The sequence below is a fragment of the Anoplopoma fimbria genome, chromosome 18 (genome assembly GCF_027596085.1).
Source record: "Anoplopoma fimbria isolate UVic2021 breed Golden Eagle Sablefish chromosome 18, Afim_UVic_2022, whole genome shotgun sequence".
NCBI classification, from domain to species: Eukaryota; Metazoa; Chordata; class Actinopteri; order Perciformes; family Anoplopomatidae; genus Anoplopoma; species Anoplopoma fimbria.
Window position 1 is genome coordinate 14174625 of NC_072466.1, and position 21238 is coordinate 14195862.

At 41.3% G+C, this 21238-nt stretch overlaps 1 protein-coding gene across 6 annotated transcripts in view; it reads right to left on the reverse strand.

Moving 5' to 3' along the window:
- The window catches only part of sipa1l1 (signal-induced proliferation-associated 1 like 1), a 75186-nt gene that overhangs the window by 8501 nt on the left and 45447 nt on the right, over positions 1-21238 (reverse strand). For 5 of the 6 annotated variants that reach the window (XM_054618244.1, XM_054618242.1, XM_054618241.1 and 2 more), the window contains 12 exons: positions 19442-19630; positions 18432-18606; positions 17001-17104; positions 16586-16743; positions 9794-10373; positions 7785-7883; positions 6991-7166; positions 6114-6401; positions 5545-5694; positions 4905-5038; positions 2115-2212; positions 1342-1829 (listed from right to left, as the gene is read on the reverse strand). In XM_054618244.1, coding sequence (XP_054474219.1) covers positions 1342-1829; positions 2115-2212; positions 4905-5038; positions 5545-5694; positions 6114-6401; positions 6991-7166; positions 7785-7883; positions 9794-10373; positions 16586-16743; positions 17001-17104; positions 18432-18606; positions 19442-19630 — 2639 coding nt within the window. The remainder of the gene's footprint in view (positions 1-1341; positions 1830-2114; positions 2213-4904; positions 5039-5544; positions 5695-6113; positions 6402-6990; positions 7167-7784; positions 7884-9793; positions 10374-16585; positions 16744-17000; positions 17105-18431; positions 18607-19441; positions 19631-21238) is intronic. The other variant, XM_054618246.1, reaches the window with a different exon arrangement.

The following is a 21238-nucleotide window of genomic DNA, read 5'->3' on the forward strand; positions in this document are numbered from 1 at the left end:
TACAGTTACAACATGTTTACATGCGTTCATGCTCATAATCCGCCTTGTTTTTCTCTTCCTGGCTGTCCTGCAGCACCTCTTCTCACCCTCTCTCTGAAATGCTCCGTTGTAGCGCTTGCTCCTCCCTCCAGAAAGCAAAGTCTGCTCTGATTGGTCAGCTAGCCCGCTTTGTTGTGATTGGTCAACGTTTCACATTTCAAAAAACTCTTCCTCCGGAGCTTCAGCTCCGTCTCTCTCTTTTGTTGTTTGATGGCGGGCCAAACTAGCCGGAGAGTTTTACGTCACTTCCGTAACATTGTGACCTCATAATGTTACGTAAGTGAAGGAGAGAATTCAATCGAGCCGTTTCAGGCAGCTCAGGAGCTTTTGAGGGGGAGGGTAACTCCTTTTAGGCATTGAATTGAGGTTTTACACTCTACGGACCTTTTACATGTATAAAAATATATATAACACAATAAAGAAGAGGGGGAAAGTGGAAAAGCATAATAGGGCCACTTTAAAAAATTGCCCTAAAAGATATCAACTTTGGTCTTGGGTGAAGCAGTAATAAAAATCTCAATAGTGTGACATTCTAATACTCTATACAGTTTTCCATCGATAACTCAACTATGTATTTCCTCCCTGAAAATTCCTCAAGTATCACCTGCACTTTAACTCATTTCAGAGCCCCTCTTTTCCCCCTTCTCCACTTTGACACATACAAATGTATCTAAAATGCTGGACTGATGATGCCCCGGTCATGAACTGTAACTGGATCTGGACTGGTGAATTAAGACTTGCTCAAACAGGAAGAACAAATCACTGGAGTTCTCCAAGCTCTAGACACCTATTCAGCTATGTACAATTGGACATGTGTTGCACATTTGCTGAGGCCTAATGTGGAAAGATAAGAGGGAGTTAAAACTGCTCCCGTGCTTGGTTTCCAGGAAAGACTTAATGAGAGCGAGGTGGTCTAGTGTGTGTTCCTCTTGGGCAGCAAAATATTGACTTGAGTAATGAGAATTGGAAACATTCTGCAGAGGTCAAGCAAATGCTGCGATGTCACATGACAAAGTGGAAGAGATCAAATTTGAAATTAAGACTGAAATGAGATAAATTGTACCATGCAGCTTTTGTTGAGAGAAAATTGAGAGAACCGAGAACAACATAAAGCTTTGAGAAGTGCAAAGTGCAAATAATAAACAAGTAGTCATGTTTTTCTTTTTCCGTTTGAATGTGTTAAACATATCACAATAACTCAGATGTATCTTGCAACTCCGGTTTGTAGCCACTTAACTAACTAAGTTGTATACTATACTTCAAATTATGCATTGATACACAAACTCCTCCTCACACACATACCTGGAGTGTGATCCAGCCTCATTCAGACTGTAAGTGCTGCTGTCTCTAACAAGGAGATGAGTAGGTGGGCTTCTGCCGGCCCCTTCCAGACTCCTTTCCCCTGGAGGGCCCGGGGACTCGGCTGCAGCCGGCGACCTCTCCAGCATCCGTCGGCCTCCCTCTGTGGGGCTGTGCCACGGAGAGGTTGACCGCTCCCTGCTCTCTCTGCCTCCGCTAGGAGCCAGCAGGGAGGTGGTGCTGCCATGATGAGAGTGGGGGTGTGTGTGGTGAGAGGCTCCATAAGAGCTGGTGTCTATGCCGCTGTCGGCAGACGCCCCCTGCAGGTAGCCTCCTCCGCCCAGGCCGTTGGGCTCCGTCTCACCCTGGTCGCCGCTGGAGCCTCCACCCGCTCCCATTTCGTACCATTTATCGCTGTCGCTGTGGCCCCCGCTGGAAGCCGTGCTGGATAGTGTGTTACTGCTGGAGTGCCCAGAATAAGGGCCGTCCGACTGCCGGAACAAAGAGAAAGTGAAAAAGACAGTTGAGGGAGATTTCCATGCAAGTGAAGATATAAGCTTTATGGTGACCATCACATCATTAATCCTTCAGACTACCATATTATTTACTGTGATTACAGAATGAAATTCAAAATGTATGCTAACATAGATGCATAAATCCTTAAAATCAAACAAGTCATCTGAGCCACAGGAGAAGAAAGCAAAGAGCGGTTACAGATCAGGTTTCAGAACCATGATGGTGTAAGTAAATAGTGTAAGACAGGTGTAAAGCCTGACCTGGCTGTTTTTCTTCGGGGACAGGTGGATGACCTGCTCCTGTCTTTGGATGCGGGGAGCTCCAGAGTAATTTTGACTAGACTTGGACACTGGGGCCTCTGCAATAAATAGGACAATAAACACAACTGGAGTTGGTGACGAATCCATGCACAAAGCCTGCGGTACAAACAGATAACTTATTGATGATTAAACAGAGAGGTTGTTCTGCTCTTTGCTCACTTATGTGTATTTTGCTTCCACAGCACTCATGCTTCCTGAAGGTTCATAACGATGACACTCTTTTCATTCTGCCTATGCTGTGTGTCCATGGACACAAAAAACGAAGATCACTTGTCGTTAAAAGTAACGCACATCAAACAGAGATTTGTCCCCAGATGGTCCCTGCTGGTTTTGTTTGTTCTGGGCAAGCTGTCCCGTGTGAGGGAATGCGTGTATGTGTCCTGAAGCAAAACTCGGGGTATAAATGGGACTGTTGTGTAATTGTCTACATGTTATGCAAGAAAATACTCAGAGTAGGCAGATAACGACCAAAGCACTGTGAGAGGCAGAGCTAAGGGAGGTATCATAACATCTGCTAGGATGAATCTAGTAATGTAGTAACCCAGTTAGAACCTCACTTAGAATGTTCATTGCTCTGCATGGTTTTCTTTGCATAGTGGCCCATAGGGCTCTCTCCACTAATTAGAGATGGTTGCATGTGTGCATGCTGCTTGCTTGAGTGCCTGTGCATATATAAGCAGTACATGTCACAGCAAGTTTGGGTTTGATACATTGTTTTGTTTCTTAGGTGTTGGTATTCATGTTATTGGTCATCCAGATGTGTAGGTAAGAAAAGCCGGAGATTTTGCGACAAACCAAAGACACAAATTTCCCAGCATCTTTGGTTAATGTGTAAACTCCTGTAGGCTTTGTTCAACTAAAAAACATTGTCAGGGTAGTTACAAATTACTGTGCATACGAAGGGAAAAAGATGTCTGCATCTAACCGCCCAATGCATTAATTAATCTTAAACCGTCCACAGGATATAAAAGAAAATATAGCAAATGCTGTGTTAAATAGATGCAACAGGAAAACCTGAGGCAATAATTACTCTAACTGGTGCAGTGGCCATTTAGAGTATGGCAATTTGTATCCAAATTGCTCCATATTCATCAATAGAAGTCCTTGGGTCCGCAGCAATACACCCACCAAGTTATAGTAGATCAGATGAACGGTTCTAAAGATATGCGAGGACACACCCAAAGAGTGAGAGAGGGAGATTCCTTGCTTTATTGAAAGATATAAAACCCTGCAAAGGCTAAATTAAGGGCTAAAGTAATGTCCTGTTCGTGCGACAGGATAGCAAAAGTGAGTATTTTGCAAGACTTTTATTTCTGGACAGGGCTTAGCCACATCATCATTGCTGAAGACTGAACGGGTCAAGGGGGTAAAAAAGGAAGGAAGAGGAAAGGACATAACAGAACCCTAAACCACAGAGACAGCCAAGCAGACGATGGAGGGCAGGACAGCTGGCTGACACAGTCTACGCTGGCTCAAGCTGCATTGTTCCACCCTGACCAATAACGACATAAGTGCTGTAAACAACCACGAAATGAGAGACTAGGGATCTTTCTCTGTGATTGTGGCGGTCAGGAACAGGTTGAGGACACGGTCAAAAGTAGGCTGGTCGTCAATCAGAAAAAGCAACATCATGCTGAGATTCAGAGGAGCATGTAGTTTTTATGGCTTTCAGAGACCGAGATGGAAAACAAGACGAAAACTCCCAAAAAACAGGGCATGGGAGAATACTCGTAATTAAATGAAAGCCAATTTACAGGAGAATAAAAAGATGAATGAGAGACGAACATATGCGAGAGTGGAGAATGAGGAACAGACTGGAGGAAGTGAGGGAAGGAAAGCCACACAAAGATAAGGTTGGCCAACTGTGCTGTCATCAAAGATAGGAATTTTTCCAGACCTCTATCAGACCTAACAAAATAGAGTGAGGAAAAAGCCATATACTTTAATTGAGATCACCGCTGATATCATTTCCCCTTTCAATAATTATCACTTTCCTTTAAATGTTTGTCTCATTATCTTCCCACCTTTTTATCTATTTGCAGAGACATCAAGACCTGCTCTGTGAAGGCAATATAATTCACAGCTTGCAGAAGAGGCGGAGGAGGAGGGGGAGGAAGAAGAGAAAGATTGTGGATGCTGTCAGAGTTGGTATCTCAGCTCCAAAAAACTGTCACTGGCAGATGAGGAGGCACACACAAACACCATGCACACAATCTTCTGGATATACCTGTCATTTCAAAGGATTTAGTAAAATGAATGATTTATTTTTCTGCGTTGTCCCTCCCTCCCCAGCTATTCAAGAGTCAAGTGCATTCACACATCAAAACACATTCCATACACACAACCAAAGACGAATGTTTAGAAAAACTGCATGAGTAAGAAAACATTTGAATTGCTGAAAACCCTAGGACCTACCTACAATACTAAGCCACGGCACCTTCCTAGCATTTTTCAACCCGGACCCTATTTTCCCTTGTTTTTGTGTCTAAGTGACACATTTTTGAAATAAAATGTTTTCATATCTCACAAGATGTGACTCGTTGCCGTCAGGTCGACGAAGTGACAGTTGGAAAGAGGAGTGCTGAGAAGAGTTTGTTAGATTTTCGCTCAATACTGGACATTGGTCATTTCGAGACAAAAAAAATAAATAGACTCCACGTTGAAAAATACTACAGTTACCCCATAACTTTACTGTATATTCTCCACTTTTTCTCCATAAGATATATTCACCTGTTGACCCTCGTTCGGCCCCTCCCCCTTCCTCCATTCTCGACCAATTGGGAGTGGACTTTCCACTGGAACCGCCCTCTCCACCCCCCTCTCGTCTCTCTGTAGACATTGGAGAGTGGCGGCTGCCAACAAACCTGGTGAATGAGCAAACAGGAACGAAATCAAGATGAGTTTTTTTTATATTCAGCTTTTATTAGCTTAATGTTTTTTTTCCACTGATCAAAAATGCAGTGCGAGAAATAAAGTTTTATAAACAATGCATTTGACCATAGGCTGCAGTGGGTGGAAAAATATGTTCTTTCAAGAGCATTATAATGTACAAAGACACACAAACACCATCCCCTCACTGTCCTACACCAACGTAACACAGAGTTACAACTGTGGGTATCAGACAATAAGCTTCCAAAGTGTAAAACAGGAGTTATTAGCGCTGAAAATACATTATGCTTTTTAAAAATGAAAACTGAGCAATGCTCTTTGTAACCCTAGAACACAGCAAAAATATGTTTTTGATACTGAGGGAATTTGATGCTTCTGATATGCTTATTTTGATAGGATATATCATTACTTGAATAAAAAAAATAGTCTGTAATAAACCCAGCCACACAAAAACACAACACCCCCCCGCCCCCCTCCTTACTGCTCAGGCATGGACTTCTGTCTCCAGTGGGCAGAGCTTCCGGAGGCGTCACTGGAACAAGAGAGGTTGCTGGGAGAGCTGCGATTGTGAGGGGAGCGACCCAACGCCAGCGAGGAGGCCAGGCTATAGCTCTCACTGCCCGGAGACATCCTGGTTTACGAACAAACACATTTTCACACACACAGGAACTGTAAGAATTTACGGTCACGCGGAAATGTTGGAACTAAAGGAAGAAGAAATAAACACAGCAAAGCACTCTAGGAGCAAAATGTTCTTGGACGTGCCTTCAGGAGGAAATTCCATTGATTCCTACTTCCCATACATGCTGGATGGGTAAAATAACATGCACACTTAACAGCTCCTGCTTAAAAACCAACTACATAACCAATGGCTGCTTTTGTTTTACAGAATTTGCAATGTTTTTGTTTTTTTATTTCAACAGTGTTTCTGGCCTTCAAAATATTTTTTTTCATGTTTATACTCTACTTTGGAACCCAAGCCCCACCCTCCTCCTTATATCAATTTAAGATTCTAACAACCCACATCTAAAAAGACAAAGGGGCTCTAACCTCTTGGTATCCAGGGGCCGGCCATCACTGCTGACACTGCGTGGGATGACTGCGCCCCTCTCCAGCCTCTCAGCTGACAGGGTCTTCCCCACTGAGCTTCCCAGGCTGACGGCCCGGTTGGGCTGGTGGGGCTGTGGCGAGGCAGTGAGTGACTGCTGAGGGCTGCTGGACGTCCTCTGCCACTTGTTGTTGTTACTGCGGAAGGGAAACTTGTATTCAAAGGAGCCGCTATCACTGCTGCTGCCCTTGTAGTCTGACACAGGCATCCGATAGAGCTCTGAACAGCCTCTGTAGAAGAGGAGGAAGGACATTTTGTTTGAGAGGCGAGTGTTGTGTGGGTCAGTGTCACATATATTTTGGTTGTATATAGTTTATATATCTTGGCAGGGATTTGTGACTTTTTAAATAAATCCAATGACCAATAAAACCCAGTATATGTGTTTGTATATGTTAATTGATGGGTGCTCTAGTTGGCGTTTTGGTCTCTTAAAAGGTCCAGTGTGTAGGATTTAGGGTGAGCTTTTGGCAGAAATTGAATATTATAGTCATTATTATGTTTTCATTAGTGTTTAAATGAATAATGTCAAATAAGAAGTGTTTCATTTTTCGTAAGCTTAGAATCAGCCCTTCATATCTCCATCAGGGTTCTCTACATGGAGTCCGCCGTGTTGCACCGCCATGTTTGTACAGTAGCGAAGAACTGACAAACCAAACAATGGCTCTAGACAGGTCCTTTCACGTTATTTAAGTTACCTAGGGACGACAATTCTGTTCACTGTTTCTCCAGGTAACTGAAATAATATATCAAAGAAATGAACAAGTGGTGCACATAACAACTTAAATGAAAAATTGAATGACCTCTCCCATCCCCACCTACCTGCGTGGAGTGGCGTCATCATGTGGTGGAATGATAACAACACGCACTGTCACTGAGGTCCGCAGGAGGTCAATCATCTGCTCATGTGTCAGCGTTGCTACAGCAACTTTGCAGATATCCACCAATCGGCTTCCCTGCCGCAGTCCTGCCTGCCAGGCGTAACCATATGGCTCCACCTATTAGGGACAAAGTTTGATTACAATACAGCTGCAGTGGTGAGAAGATTACTAATCCATTCAGTAACATCACAGGTAGAGTTTTCATCTAGTTATGTTCAATTACATTTTTCTTCATTAGAAAAAATGAAATATATTTCCATTCGTTTACTTAGTGTGATTTTGAGTCACAGGTGAGAAATTACCAACAACCTGGATTTTCAGAATCATATATTCTGACATATTGTAACAATACAGCACATATAATATGAGATAATGTATTGAATCAAATCAAATGTTTAAATGAGGGAGAGCAATGGTGCAAAGACCCAATAACAGCTTGTTAAATATGAAACATGTAAAGTTCTGTTACACTGATTACTGTTGTACCAAATCTCAAACAAGGCAACTTTCTCTCCCTGCATGATGTAACAATGGATTCATTACCATTAAACAGCTACAAAAAGGAAACAGATAAAAAAATAGCAAATACAAGGGCAGATTATGATCATCACGTTAACAGTTAAGGTAACAGGTAAGCCTTATAAAGCATATTAAGATCTTCAATGTAAACACGTTCTACACCAATAAACTAGATTGTTTGTCAAAAGAACATTTTAGTGAAGTTCAGACAGGTACCTCCGCCACGATGCCTTCGTAGTTCACGTGGAAGCCCAGCTGACCCAGGCCATTTCGACGAAGCGTCATCTCTGATGTCTCGCAGCCCTTAGTCAGAAACTGGACATAGGGAGGGCAGAGAGATGCACAAAGTCGTAATGTTACATTAAGTGACATGAATTGAACTTTTCTAACATCCAAACCCTCAGTCAAATTTACCAAGCAATGTTTTTATGTGTAAAATCAGTTTGGAAAAACTTTCGATTGAAAACTTGACTAATTTAAAGGATTATCTTAGTCTGTAAATGTGTAGGATAGCATGTGTGTGCAGTGTCTGAACATGCTCAGTGCATATGTGCATATGCTTTCTATTTAACGTTGAAGAGGACATTTTTTTTTATCCAACTTAAGTGATCCCTAAGAGATTTATGGCCATAAATAAAGATTAGTGCTCCAGAATAAGCAGTACCCCTCTCACTGCATTCACACACAGAAGACAGATGACAGAAATGACAGCCGGTGTGTCTCTTGCTGTGACACTTTCGGCTGTGTTCACACAGAGACGCGTCTATTAGGAGAGACACTGTTTCTTCATGAAAGGCCGTGTCTCTTCCGGCAGGATGGGGAACTCTGTGACACAGTGACGCATCTCTTTCAAAGGGTCTTGGGAGGAAAAGTTGATAATAGTTACATTTCTCAGGAGAAACAGTCCTGATCACCTGTCGAACTGCAAAAGGCAAACAATCTGGTAAAGCCAATCCTCATTCCTGGCTACTTGTTCCTTTAGGTCAGTCACAACTCATCCCTCTCTTCCTCCCTCTAGTGTCGCTCCTGGCAGCTTCAGGGCACCTTGCATGTCTTTGTCTGAACAGGGCAGCTCTGTAGTAGTCGAACTCAGAAGCATGCGTGAATAAGTAATGCTGCACCTGAGAGGAATTGTTATGATGCCCTCTGATGTTTTCTGAATGTGTGCGTGGGAGAGGAAGAGAGTTCAAGAAAAAAGGGGAATGTTAAAGAGCTCTCAAAAAGAGCGAAGCGAGGAGAAAGAGAGAGAGACGAATTTCAAAAAGCAAGTGGCCCGAGGCCACTTCCCCTCCTCTGGCACGAGGTAGTCCAAATGATTGAAGATTATGGGATGCATAAAATGCAACATGAAAGTGCTATATTTCTGAGTCCTGATCCAAATAAAGATGTGAGTGCGTGTGTTCAAATATGTTTGCATGTGTGCAAATCAAAGATGGTGGACTCAATCCAGGTTACATAAATGCATGACAAAAACCATCACACACACATTTACACACACACAGTCACACACACACACACACACACAGTTTTAATGTAGGGAGAGGCTGAATGTAGGCTGAATGTATTCTAAAGCAATGATGATTGCATAAGAAAACACCTTTTTTTCTATCCAGTTTCCATGGAAACAGCTAAGGAAGAACTAGCTCCACTTCACTGTATGTGTAGGTGTATAAACCATTAGGAGCATGTTGTCCGATGGTATTTCTGAAACTCCCTTAATGAGCTGAGACCAGTAATGAGACAGCAGTTTTGGCATGTAGACAGAAAATGTTGCCATTCTGGCTGATTGACAGCTAGCAGTAAATAGTAGGAGAGACTGTGAGTGGGCCAGGTACATGATCAGTGGCAGCCAACAGCAATTTAGTCCATTGATCTGGTCTCTCAGTAATCAGATGAATGAATGTGTTTCACCTCTTCCAATCTCTTGTCTTACTCAGAGTCTCCCAACAACCACATGGGGCCAAGAAATCCCTGTGTGACGTGGACAAACTACATCATGCTGATTATCTTGGCTTCAACTGACCCAATTTGATTTTGGATATGTAGTTGCCATGCCTTCAGCTATGACAGCAGAGGCCAGGAAGTCCAACAAATGTCAATGATTAGTATAATCGTGAAAATAGAGCAACTGTTAATTATATTAAGCAAGAACAAATCCTTCCCACTGAGTATACAAACATCAGTCTCCCCACATATGTAATGTATTGGTGTGCGTGTCTTCTCACCTCTAGACGTTTGACCACCTCTTTGAAATCCTCAGTGTTATTACTGATGCTCCTCAGAGACACACTTTCTCCCCGCTCGTAGAAAATCCGCAAAGACGCAGGGCTGCTCAGCGTCCAGCCAATCACGTCCTTTGTGGAACAGTTAAACACCACAGCCTTGGCGTCCTGGTCCAACAGGATGAGGAAGTCATTGGAGATGGCCAATAGGGCCTCCAGTTCTCCTCCGGTACCGTGATCCTCGACGTGGACCGTCCAGGTCACCGACCCGAGGCTGCGCAGCTCCGACCCTCCATACGGCCGGCTCTTCTCCTTTTTCTTGTGGGCCAGTGAGATGAATGGGAACTTTCCGGAGGGGTCGATGGGCGTGCTGGTGGTGTGGCGCTCAGCCAGGTCGCGCAGGTACTCCTGGCGGGTTCGGGTGGCCATGGCGCGGAACTTATGCGACTTGTGCGCAGCATTTTCCGCATTGATGACCTTGGCCAGCAGGAAGTCCCGGAACACGGAGGACTTGGGGAAGGTCACGCCCTCTGGGATAGGAGGGCCGAAAGAGGGCACGTCTTTGGAACGAGTGACAGCCACACTAGAGGGAGAGGAGCAGAAGAGAAAAGGAGGCAGGAGGTGAAAGAAGGAAACATGGAAGAAATGTTGTTTCACAAATCAGTTGTTCCAGTACTGACCAACATTAGTGGTATTTTGTTCCATCATAAATCCTGCGGTTTTAGATTCAGTGTTTTCTGACAGTTAATCTACATCCAATCAAGTATTTATGTAATTTCTTTGTCTGAACAGGGCCCTGTCAAGATTTAAAAGCAAAAAGAAAATGCTGCCAGATTCATCCATCACCAGAAAAACAAAAACATTGAGGCTGAATTTAAAAGTGGAAAAGAAAACAGACCTAGTTCAAGTCTCTTTCTTTTTCTTTATGGTTTCTGTATTATCTGTTTCAAATTAGTTGTCTTCTGCTAACTTTATACGCCTAAATGCTGAACAAATTTGCTATTGTGTGGGGTCGTTGTAAAATTGACTTTTCCTTATACCGCAGCATGTAATTCATTTCCATGTCCTATACCGCTCCGTTTTCCCTGCTCTCCACCTCACTTCTCCAAACCCCCTTTTCCTTTTATAAAGTCTCTGGAAAGGCCATTTGAGGCTGTTTGCCCTGTCTGGTATGTCAGGAACTCAGCTGAGCAGCCATGGAGAGGAAGGAGAGTCAAGAAGGAGGATGAGGGGAGAGTCCAAGATCTACTGCCCAAAGCCCCAGAAAACCAAGAGTGAGGGAAAAGGAAAACGTGGCTGTGAAAGGAGGACTGTGTGGGAGACTCTGAAAGGATTGGGAAATAATTGCTTACTGGAAGAAAAGTATTTATTCTGCTATGTGAGACAAACAGACTTACAAGCATATCTGTGCCCTGAAATGGCTTTTTTTTATGACCAAGAAGGCACTATGTCTGTACACAGGCGACCTTTTTCTGTTCTCAACCTCTTTGTGACCACATGAGCTCAATCACAGATCCTCTCTCAGGTGATAATTACTGACGAGAGTAGCACCGGAAGTCGGTGCCCTCATCCCACACGCCTCCCTGCTGACATGCATCAGCACACATGTTGACACCGGGATTAATCGCTTTGTCTAATAAGCAACTAAAGTCAAAAATGTCACCCACATATTTCTAAACATACCTCAGTGACACCCTGTCTTCACCGGAGACGTGTGGTGTTCAATTATACTAACCGTTAAAATGTTGACACCTCATTTCCCACCTTTCCTTGTTTGTGACAGACAGAGAAATAAGAGGAAACATCTTTTTATAGCTAAAATTGCATGGAAAAGTGACTTTTTTTTAGCACAATGTTGATAAATAAATGACGGGAATACCCTCAGTAAAAGCTATGTCAAAAAGTGGCTTGCATTTCCTACATTTTATACTGAACTCTCAACGACATAAGATAATCCTTTATTAGTCCCGCAGCGGGGAAATTTGCATAAGCAACAAGTTGGGAAGATGGTATTGTGTGTATACATGTGTAGGTAGAGGGTCATACAAACATATTAACATAAACGTCCCAGCAGCTGTTGTGTCAGTTATCATTTAAACTTTCATAGATAATGATTAAAAATAAAATAAAAACACCACATTGTCACTTTATAGTTCATCTGGAGGTTGAAAGCATTACTGTTCTTCTCTACAACACTGGGAAGCCTTTGTCATTTGCATACAGTGCACTAAACATCACACGCAGTGGGTACAAAGAATAAATGCCGATAGTGTTAATGTAAGCAATAATTTGGATTTTCAATAACCTGAACAGCCAACATCGGTAGATACACAGCTTAGTTCTTATGTTTTCTGGAAATTCTGGAGGCCTTTAAACTCAATATATTCTACATGATCTAGATCAGCAGGGTGATGCACATGCCCTTTCCCAGTCTGTTTTAAGGTAACTCCCATTTGATGTGCAAAGAGCATTAAAGTACATGTGTGTTGTACTTTTTTGTTTAATAGGCTGTAATCAATATTTTTATATTAGCAATGGATCACATGACTGTGACTATATGAAATGAGTAGCTTGTTGTGATTAGCCCACAATTATCACCAGATTTTGCAGTTCCCCTCAACTCTTTTCAATTTAATACACTTAAGCTTCACACATTATTATAATAAGATACGCTTTAGACTCATCAAAGTTGTTTCCAGCTGAAGCATGCAGATATTTTTCCGGAAAAGCACAAAAACACACTGCACAACACCTGCCCAGCACTAGACCAACGGACACCATGTTCTGGTGAACATAGTGGAGCAGTAAGCAGCTAAAGTGCACATTATTTTTCTCAGGGATTGGTGGGGAGAAAAAAGAGAGCAGAAGGGACAGTGAATATTAGACGCATACTTAGATATATTTGTTCTGTAACCAGAACGGCTCCAAATAAAAAAATAATGTTGCTCTCTCTCTGCTGGATGTGTAAGAAGTGCTAATATGTCAGCGTTGTGTTTACGGCTTGTTTCTGCTGACCAAAGTGTCCTAAAAACTGTGAATGCATGTTTAAAAAGCCAATATACTACACCAAAGCTTTACACTATTGATAAGGTGATAACCATATGTAAGCCAGTGTCATTGCAGCAGGAAATGAGCAGCAAAATACACGTTTTGTGCTTTCACGTTCACCTTAACTACATTGGCCAGTTAAATTGCATTGGAAGGCGGCAAACCTTAAGTGTAGCGTTTAGAATACAACGTCAAAGTGTCGTTTATGACATTTTCAAAATGTCAAGATAGCAAAGCTCTGATAAAAAAAGAACCCGGAATTGTCCTTTTAACTAGTTTTCACCTTTATACTAGCATATAAGGTCAACATTTTTAAACTGAGAGCCCTTACGAAGTACAAAGTAAGCGACATAGTTTCGAGGCATTATTCACCTGCGTTTCTGTAGATGACAAATTAATCATGCCGGGCCTTTCAGAGAGGACGAGCTGAAGTGGTTATAAGCAGGCTGCACAAATGGTTAAAATAAAACGTGACCTTTTATTCTTATTCTTCTCCGTCACTGCAAACATCACTCAATACATTACGCTGGTGCTCTAAAAGCACTTGTACTGATCTCAAACACCTGTGAGTCAGTCAACCAAAGACCTGTGACTCATGCAGGACAGAGACAGGCGATGGAGAGAGAGAGAGAGAGAGAGAGAGAGAGAGAGAGAGAGAGAGAGAGAGAGAGAGAGAGAGAGAGAGAAAGGTAGAGGTGCCAAAGCCAGAGAACAAGACGGAGGGAGCACAAAGAACTGAATGACAAAAAAAGAGGGATTGAATGAGAAAAACAGTGTGAGGGTGAGACAGACAGAAAAAGAGGAAAAGAAGAATGTAGTGCAAAAGGGATTGCTGGGCTGTGTGGCCGCTGTGTGATCTTTGTGGCAGGAGCTTTGGCAGTAGAAATGAAAGAGCACATTCCTGTGGTTTCAGTGATTTGTGGTCTTATAAATAACCAGTGTGTGGGCAGCTCCGCTCTTCCAGTAGCTACGACCTGCTGCCCACTGAGGCAGGGCAAGAAAAAGAACATGTCAATACTTATTGGAGTGGGTGGCTAAGAGGTGTACTGTATGCATGTGTGTGGATGTGGGGACTGGGTAAGGTACAATTTAACATGATTTGGTCTACTTGTGAAAACTAGTCCTCAAAGCAGAGGCTATTTATTTACTATTTACAGAATTAAGGTTTTCGTAGGCTGGGGCGCATGCAATGATTTGTTCTAGATATCGGAAACGAATTAGGAAATACATAGTGTATACTCTAACATAGCAGGAAATGGTCACTGCTACCTACCATAGAATGTATTTAAGAAGTGGATGTAGTCACCATGATGTCCCCCATTGGTTTGTGGACTCCGGTTTTTAAAGACTGGCCATTGCAAACTTGTATTTTACACAAAATACCTTTTTAGGCAACCAAAATTATACAATTAACTTTCAAGAACTGAATACACACTGTCAAAGGGTCCAAGTTCTCAGACGAAAACACAGACAACTACCAAGCTTGACAACTTTGTAGCGACCTGTCACCCCAAAGGAGCCACGCCCTAAAGGATACCCTGCTTTACTGTATATTTTACTCTAAATGGGACCATAACTTACTAGCGTTTGAGACCATAGACTTGTGTTTATAATGTTCATGAGGTAATTAGTCAAGTAAGAAGTAGGGCAATTTTCTCATAGACTTCTATACAATCTGACCTCTTTTTGCAACCAGAGGAGTCGCACACTGCTGTACTTAAAAAGGAATGCAAGTTTATAGCACTTACGCTTTCATTCTTCAGTACCAGAGGTTGTGCCTACAGACCCTGAACTTGATTTCTATGGGATGTGATGTTGTTTTCTATTTTCTGTCATTGACTCACTTGTAATGTGCAGTGGACTGAATGACAAAAATGAACAATATAACTAAAATAAACATGTGTAAGGAAGTGAGTAATTTCTCACACCACAGGAAACATGTTCACTGGGAGTCACGTTCAGAGTGACCATTGCCTCATTCTATGTGATTCTTGTTTATCTAGTCCAGTAATAGTCTCACAACTGTGATGATGCATCTATGTGAAAAAAAGAACTGCAATGACATCTATTTTACTAATAATATACAATCACTTGGCACTGAAAACATCTCTTTGTTGCATTGCTTTTCTGAAATTGAATCTTAACATTTACTTTTAATTATATGTTAAGTGTTTGTTTACAATGACACAATGCCAATATATTCCTTTTTACGAAAAACACCATCGTTTTTGGTAAACATACAGCAGCAGCAGTGCTGTAATATCTTCGGATACATTTATACACTTCAAATAAAAAGTAATTTGGACTGCAGCCATCAAGACTTAATTATATGAGAGTTTCTTTATAAAAAGCAAATATAACAAATAATAATATGAAATCTAAAACTGTTAAATCCGAGAAGAATCTATTAACATTTATGCATGTTATATTGGGGGTTGGTTGGCCCGGGTTGCCATGAAAAACATTTCTGTTGAAGAGGGTTTAGAGGGCACAGCCATACAAAGTACGACAATGATGTGTGCTATGTTTACCCTGTGTGTATGTAAATGTCCCCTAAATTACACACCAAAGCTTCAAAGCATTTAGGTCAACCTTACATAATACATCTAAAACTCCGTCAATTCCCTGCGGTCACTATGAATCGGAAATTTACATCTGAAACCTGATATTTCACCTTTATGGGGCTTGTGTGTGCGTGTGTGTGAAATTAGTATTCACTTCAGAAAACGTAATTCACATTTGTGAATTACAGAAAGGCACATGTAAACAGAATTTGCTCTACTTCACTTTATATCCAAGCTCTTTGTTCATGTGTGCAAGTGTGTTTTTGCTCAGTAATGAAGTAGCCCCATGGGGGACAATTAGGACCTCACACAATGTGCTCAGACAGCAATTAAAACAGCTATTAGTGTGAGAGGGAGGACGAGTCAAAGAGAGCAAGATAAGAGAGGACAGAAAACTAGATAGCAAGACAAAGGCAAGAATAAACAGAGAATGAAATGTCCTTCACAGCTGAAAGTTCATTATTTCTTAAAAATGACTCCACAGTAGAGTAGATGAGAGGGCTCTCCACACTCACAGCCTACTCTAAAATGGAGTGGTAGAAGTGCAAATGCAACCATTTGAAGCAACAGATGAGAGCGTTATTATTCCAGCAGTAATGGAAAGGGATTCATGAAGAATGTGCATACTTTCAGTAAAACAAAGTCCAATTTATATAGACGTTTTCTAAATGCATCTACTGCACTGACTTCCATATGAGATGACACATTCTAAAACAACAACCTATTACTAGTGCAACACCTGTTTTTGGATAATAAAAACATTCAAATTTCAAAAAGGGTGTCATCACAACTGAACAAAATGAAATAATGTAAACTTCTTACTGAGACGGTTATTAAAATGCGATGAAACTGACAATCTCCAACCTAATTGTCTTTCTAATTCCATTTTATCACCTCAAGGAAATCAGCATGTACCACTAAATTCAGCTGTTAAGCAATTTCAAAAGCCATCAGCTGAATAATTGGTCTTGTAATCATGTATTATGTTTTTCAGTCACACACACACACACACTCCCCTACAGTATATGAGGAAAATTGTAGGTAAAACATTTTTTTACTAAGCTGTGAGAAGGGGGGGGATGTTCTGAGTAAAAACGTAATGTGAAAAAAACTTTTATTTATTTATCTACTAACTAATTTAACTCTAAATACTCAAACATACACATAGGTGAGTATGTCTCACCTGTAGGAGCTGTTGTCTGAACATGGGTTGTGAGCACGCACAACCACAAAGACGTGCTGGAAGTGTGAGCGAATGTTTTTGGGGGTGAAGGGGAGCGCCCCGGGCTCCTGGAACACAATCGTCACGATATCATTCCCAATATGGCGCTTCCGCAGTAACTGGAAAAGCACAAAGACAGCAGGAGAAACTAGAGTTAGATATTAAATAATAATATGAGATATCTAGAAAATGCAGAAAAACCAGAGTTTACCTAAAATGTACACTCACTGTGAACATAGAAAGTCTGCAGTGCTTTATATCGTGCATTATCTAGACAATTGCTACTTAAGCCATGTGTCAAAATAATTAGCTGCAACATGCTCGTCGACATAAAGACTTCAGCGTGTTGGAACTGTGAGCCCTGTCATTAACCTACCTGTTGCTTATTGTTGGGCGTGTATGGCAGCATGGTGGACACATGGAACATGATCTCATAGTCCTTGTTGGTGGTGTACATGGAGTGGGTGCCTGTCGAGTCAGCTGTGGAGATAGAAATAAATGTGTTGAAGTGTATTTTGTTACCATAAACATCTATTGCTATCAGATATGGAGAAATGTTTAGAACATGTCGAGGGACATTGATTTGACAGACAACGTCAAACCAAAAAACTATTCAAAATATACAATATGTATTAATTCTCTCTGAAACATTTTCATTATATCTCCTCAACTATGAACACGTGCGACCAAACATTATCGTTATTTTACCCATCTACCCCTGCTGCAAGTGCTGTTCTGGTGACAATGTGTTCTCTGAGCTCTTATCAGGCTCTGGTCGAAAAGAGAGCCGATGCGTGTTGATAACCGCCTACACAGTCTATTGATGGGCTCTATTCAGAGAACAAACCTTCACAAGGTGTTTAAAAGGCCATACTTAAACTAGCTAGATTACTTCAATTAATTACACTCCTTCTATAGGGAGTGCTTTGCATGGCAGTATTTAATCAACTAGAGGCTACGGAAGGTTGTATTACATGTCTTGCAAAAACCGACTGGGAGTTTTTATCTCACAGAGCATTATGGGGGATGACTTAATTGACATTAGAATAGCATGGAGTTAAATATGATATGATTTAGACATCAATCTCTATGGCGAATGCAGAGGTGGACGGACAAAGGAGAGAAGAAGAGAATGCATAGGCCATCAGTTTCTCCAATAGAATAATTTGACACCAGTGGCCATCTGTCACATGTCTGAAATAAAAGGAACTTTTGATATAAGGGTAGAGTGCCTAGAGGGGAAACAGAAGAATCACTGAAAGTAAGCCAGAGGGATTAAAGCAGACTGAGACTAAGGATCTCAGTTCACGCAGGGCATGAACTCAATAAGTAGTGCTGTAGACTATGAAGTCTATCTTTGATGTGTGCACAGGAATGGATGGCCCACTAAGCTGGTTTACCCACAGTGGTTTAAACTATTGTCAGATCTGTGTCTGTAACACCGATTATGAGGGAGTTTTCCGAGGCCCCCCACACACCCCCACATGATGGTGCCCAGAAACACACATCCTTATATACTTTTTATTAATTTAGGAAATAATTTGGACCACTAAGCTGATAGCATTTGCTGCTGCGATATGTTCCCACTCCACAACTCTTTCTCTGGTCATATTTACATATCACCATTACATATTACATAAAAAAAATCCTTCTTATATCAGTCACAAAACAATCAGCGCTTCAAGTAATGAATTATCCAGACTCCTTTAATCAATGAGAACTTCTACATAGTGAGTTTAAGTGTCACTGTGACACCGTCTGAAACTGTATTTGTTGGAGAACTTGAGATTTCTGTACATGTACATACTTTTGGCATCCAGCTGGGCCCGGTACTTGGAGAAGCCTTTGAGTCTAACCCTCTCCCCCAGCAGATGAAGGAACTCCTCCAGTGCAGGACCCGCTGATTCATTGTTGTACATCTCCTCCTCGCTGCTCTGGCCTGCCATGCAGTACATCACCCCCACTTTCCGCTGGAAACTCAACTATTGAAAGAACAAAGATTGGTGCAATGAAAAGGGGGGGCACACATATTATTGTGTAGAAATCATGTCGGAGTCACCATGTTGACATTTCAGGGGGAACTCATGTTGGCATTTTAAGAATAAGCACCTTGGGTTGTTCTGCAGTGATCGCGGTGCCATTTTCCAGAGAAATCATGTTGACATTTTCAGAGAATCAGCTTTTGATGATTGCATCGGGGTGCATGAGTATCAAGGAGCTTGATTTGTATTTTTCTCCTTTTTAAGGTCGAGGTGTGTGTGTCACATTGTGGAGACTGTCCTTCCTTTTGGGGGTAAAATAGAGGGTATTGGTGTAAGTGTGTGTGGGGGCCGATATGTGAGGGAGTTTATCTACTGTAATCCCACATAATGGTCTGTGGGAGTGAATGAATACATTTAGTTTAAATAGAAATATATAAATTAAAAATAAATATTATATCTCTTTTTTAACAATATTTCATACAATATGTATCTTCTTTTTGTATTTGTTATAATATTGTGAATTTGTTTTATATTATATAGGTGGAGGCTTCAAATAAGCCGAGTGGGCTTCTGCCTCTTCCTGCACTGTAATATTATTTATCAATGTTTATATTTTTCAATTGTGCAAATAAACTAAAAAAATGTTTCTTATCAAATATGCTGAATGGATCGTATTTTTAAGAATTATGAGGACTTTTTGAAGTCTGAATAATACTGTATTTTTACTAAATGTATAGCAGTAAAAGAAAATACAGAATTCTTCCAATATGAGCAATCAAAAGAATAAATCAAAGTTATCTAGCGCACATCAGTTTTCCTAACTGTTTCGACTTACCCCCTGCTCATCCAGCTTCATTAGCTGCTCAGTGACCTTTGGTGTGTTGAGTGCCAGGCGCAGGCAGTGGACATTGAGCTCAGGCACCAGGTACTCCAGCACCTCTTTGAGGGGCAAGCCTCGAGCTAGACCGTGCTTGGATGTGGAAGGTACTGCGTCTTCCAGGATGGAGCCCCTCAGGGTATTCAGCTGGAGACAGCACAACCAGAGGGAGAGGAAAAAGATTATTGGGAAATACAAGGATCAGGACAATAATGATTTCTTGAGTTTTTTTACACTGAATAAGAGATTTTAAATCTCAATGGAAATATCCTAGATTTATAAAAGTTAAATATGATAAAAAATAATTTAAAAAAGCATTTTTTTTCTCCATTGATCAGTTTAAAATACTTGAGTACTTCTATTATCAAAACTACTGAATACAACATTTTGAAACACTCCGACACTGGAACACTGTGCTTTTATCTGCATAAAAGCCTGTTTTTGGCAATTTCTTATAACAGTCTATCACTCTGCAGTATTGCAGATGCTTGGTCACAATAACGGAACCAGATTTAGTCTGGCTTAGTTGATTTGCTGCTTCTGAACATTTTTGGCGGGTCCCTCCCTTTCTGCTCATAAAGCTATCAGTAGAAGACTAGTAAGTCTATGTTTGGAAACTGCAAGAAAGCCTGTTATAAGCCTAAAGGCCTATGTTATTATATTCAATTTACAGCATAAGAGGGGTTTTTTTTAAAGATAATCACGGCCATCAATGCATCATGAGCCTCAAAATCTATATTTTTTAAAAAATTGGTTCTGCAAGACTACATTCACTGCTTATGCAGGTAAACTGTCTGGCTAAGAATGCATGTAGGTTTTGCTACTTTAGTTTTTGTTTTTTTTATGGGGACTTTAAGGCTTGAGGCAAACTCGAGGAGGACATCTATGAATAAATCAAGATGACTGTGAAAGGTCCAGGGCCTAAATATCCATCAACAACAAATAAAAAACACAGCTGGATATCCGTAGTGGTACCAAGGCTCTTGAGAGTCACTTATATGTGTTGTGTGTCTTCACATTGTGTTCAGTAGGCCCAAGGTTAGTGCCAACATCCCCAAGTTTAAACAAACTGAAGAGAAGTATTTTCACTTAAGAGAGGACAATAGTTGTCCTCACTGGACACATCTCTTTAACATCAGCACATCCCACTCACTCCCACAAAGGCACACATATATATATCTATACCTGCCCAGCTCCCTTTTCTGTAAATAGCAATAACAGAGGAGATAGGGAGTCAGGAGAAAGGAAAGAATTAAGGAAAACGCATCACAGTAGGTTGTGCGTCATCCCAAGTGATTGGAAGGCCTATTGCTCATGGTGCGCTTCAATACAAGAGCAATGCTTTCCCTTCTCTACTAGAATACTTTTGGTGCTATTTTAGTATCATTTAGCTGTGAAATGGCACAGCTCAGTCCTTCACAGATGAAGGCTGAAAGAGATGGTAGGTGGGCGTTCAGCTCAGAGAATGAGGACATGGATCTCTGGCTCGAGTGTCTATAGGAGGGGATGGCAGCAGAGCCTAAAGGGATTCACACAAGATTGCCGATCGAGGCGAACAGTAGATTGAGCATTGGGAATAAAAAAAAATGTTTTATCAAAAACATGCTATAATTTGAGGTGGTGCTAAGGAATGGAGGCGGAGGCTTCTAAGGTCTTAAGCCATATCTGACAACCTTGAGTTGAAGCATCAATTTCTCCCTCCAACTGTGTTGTTCAATAAGCAAAGCTATGATATATTACGCCTACACAATTTGA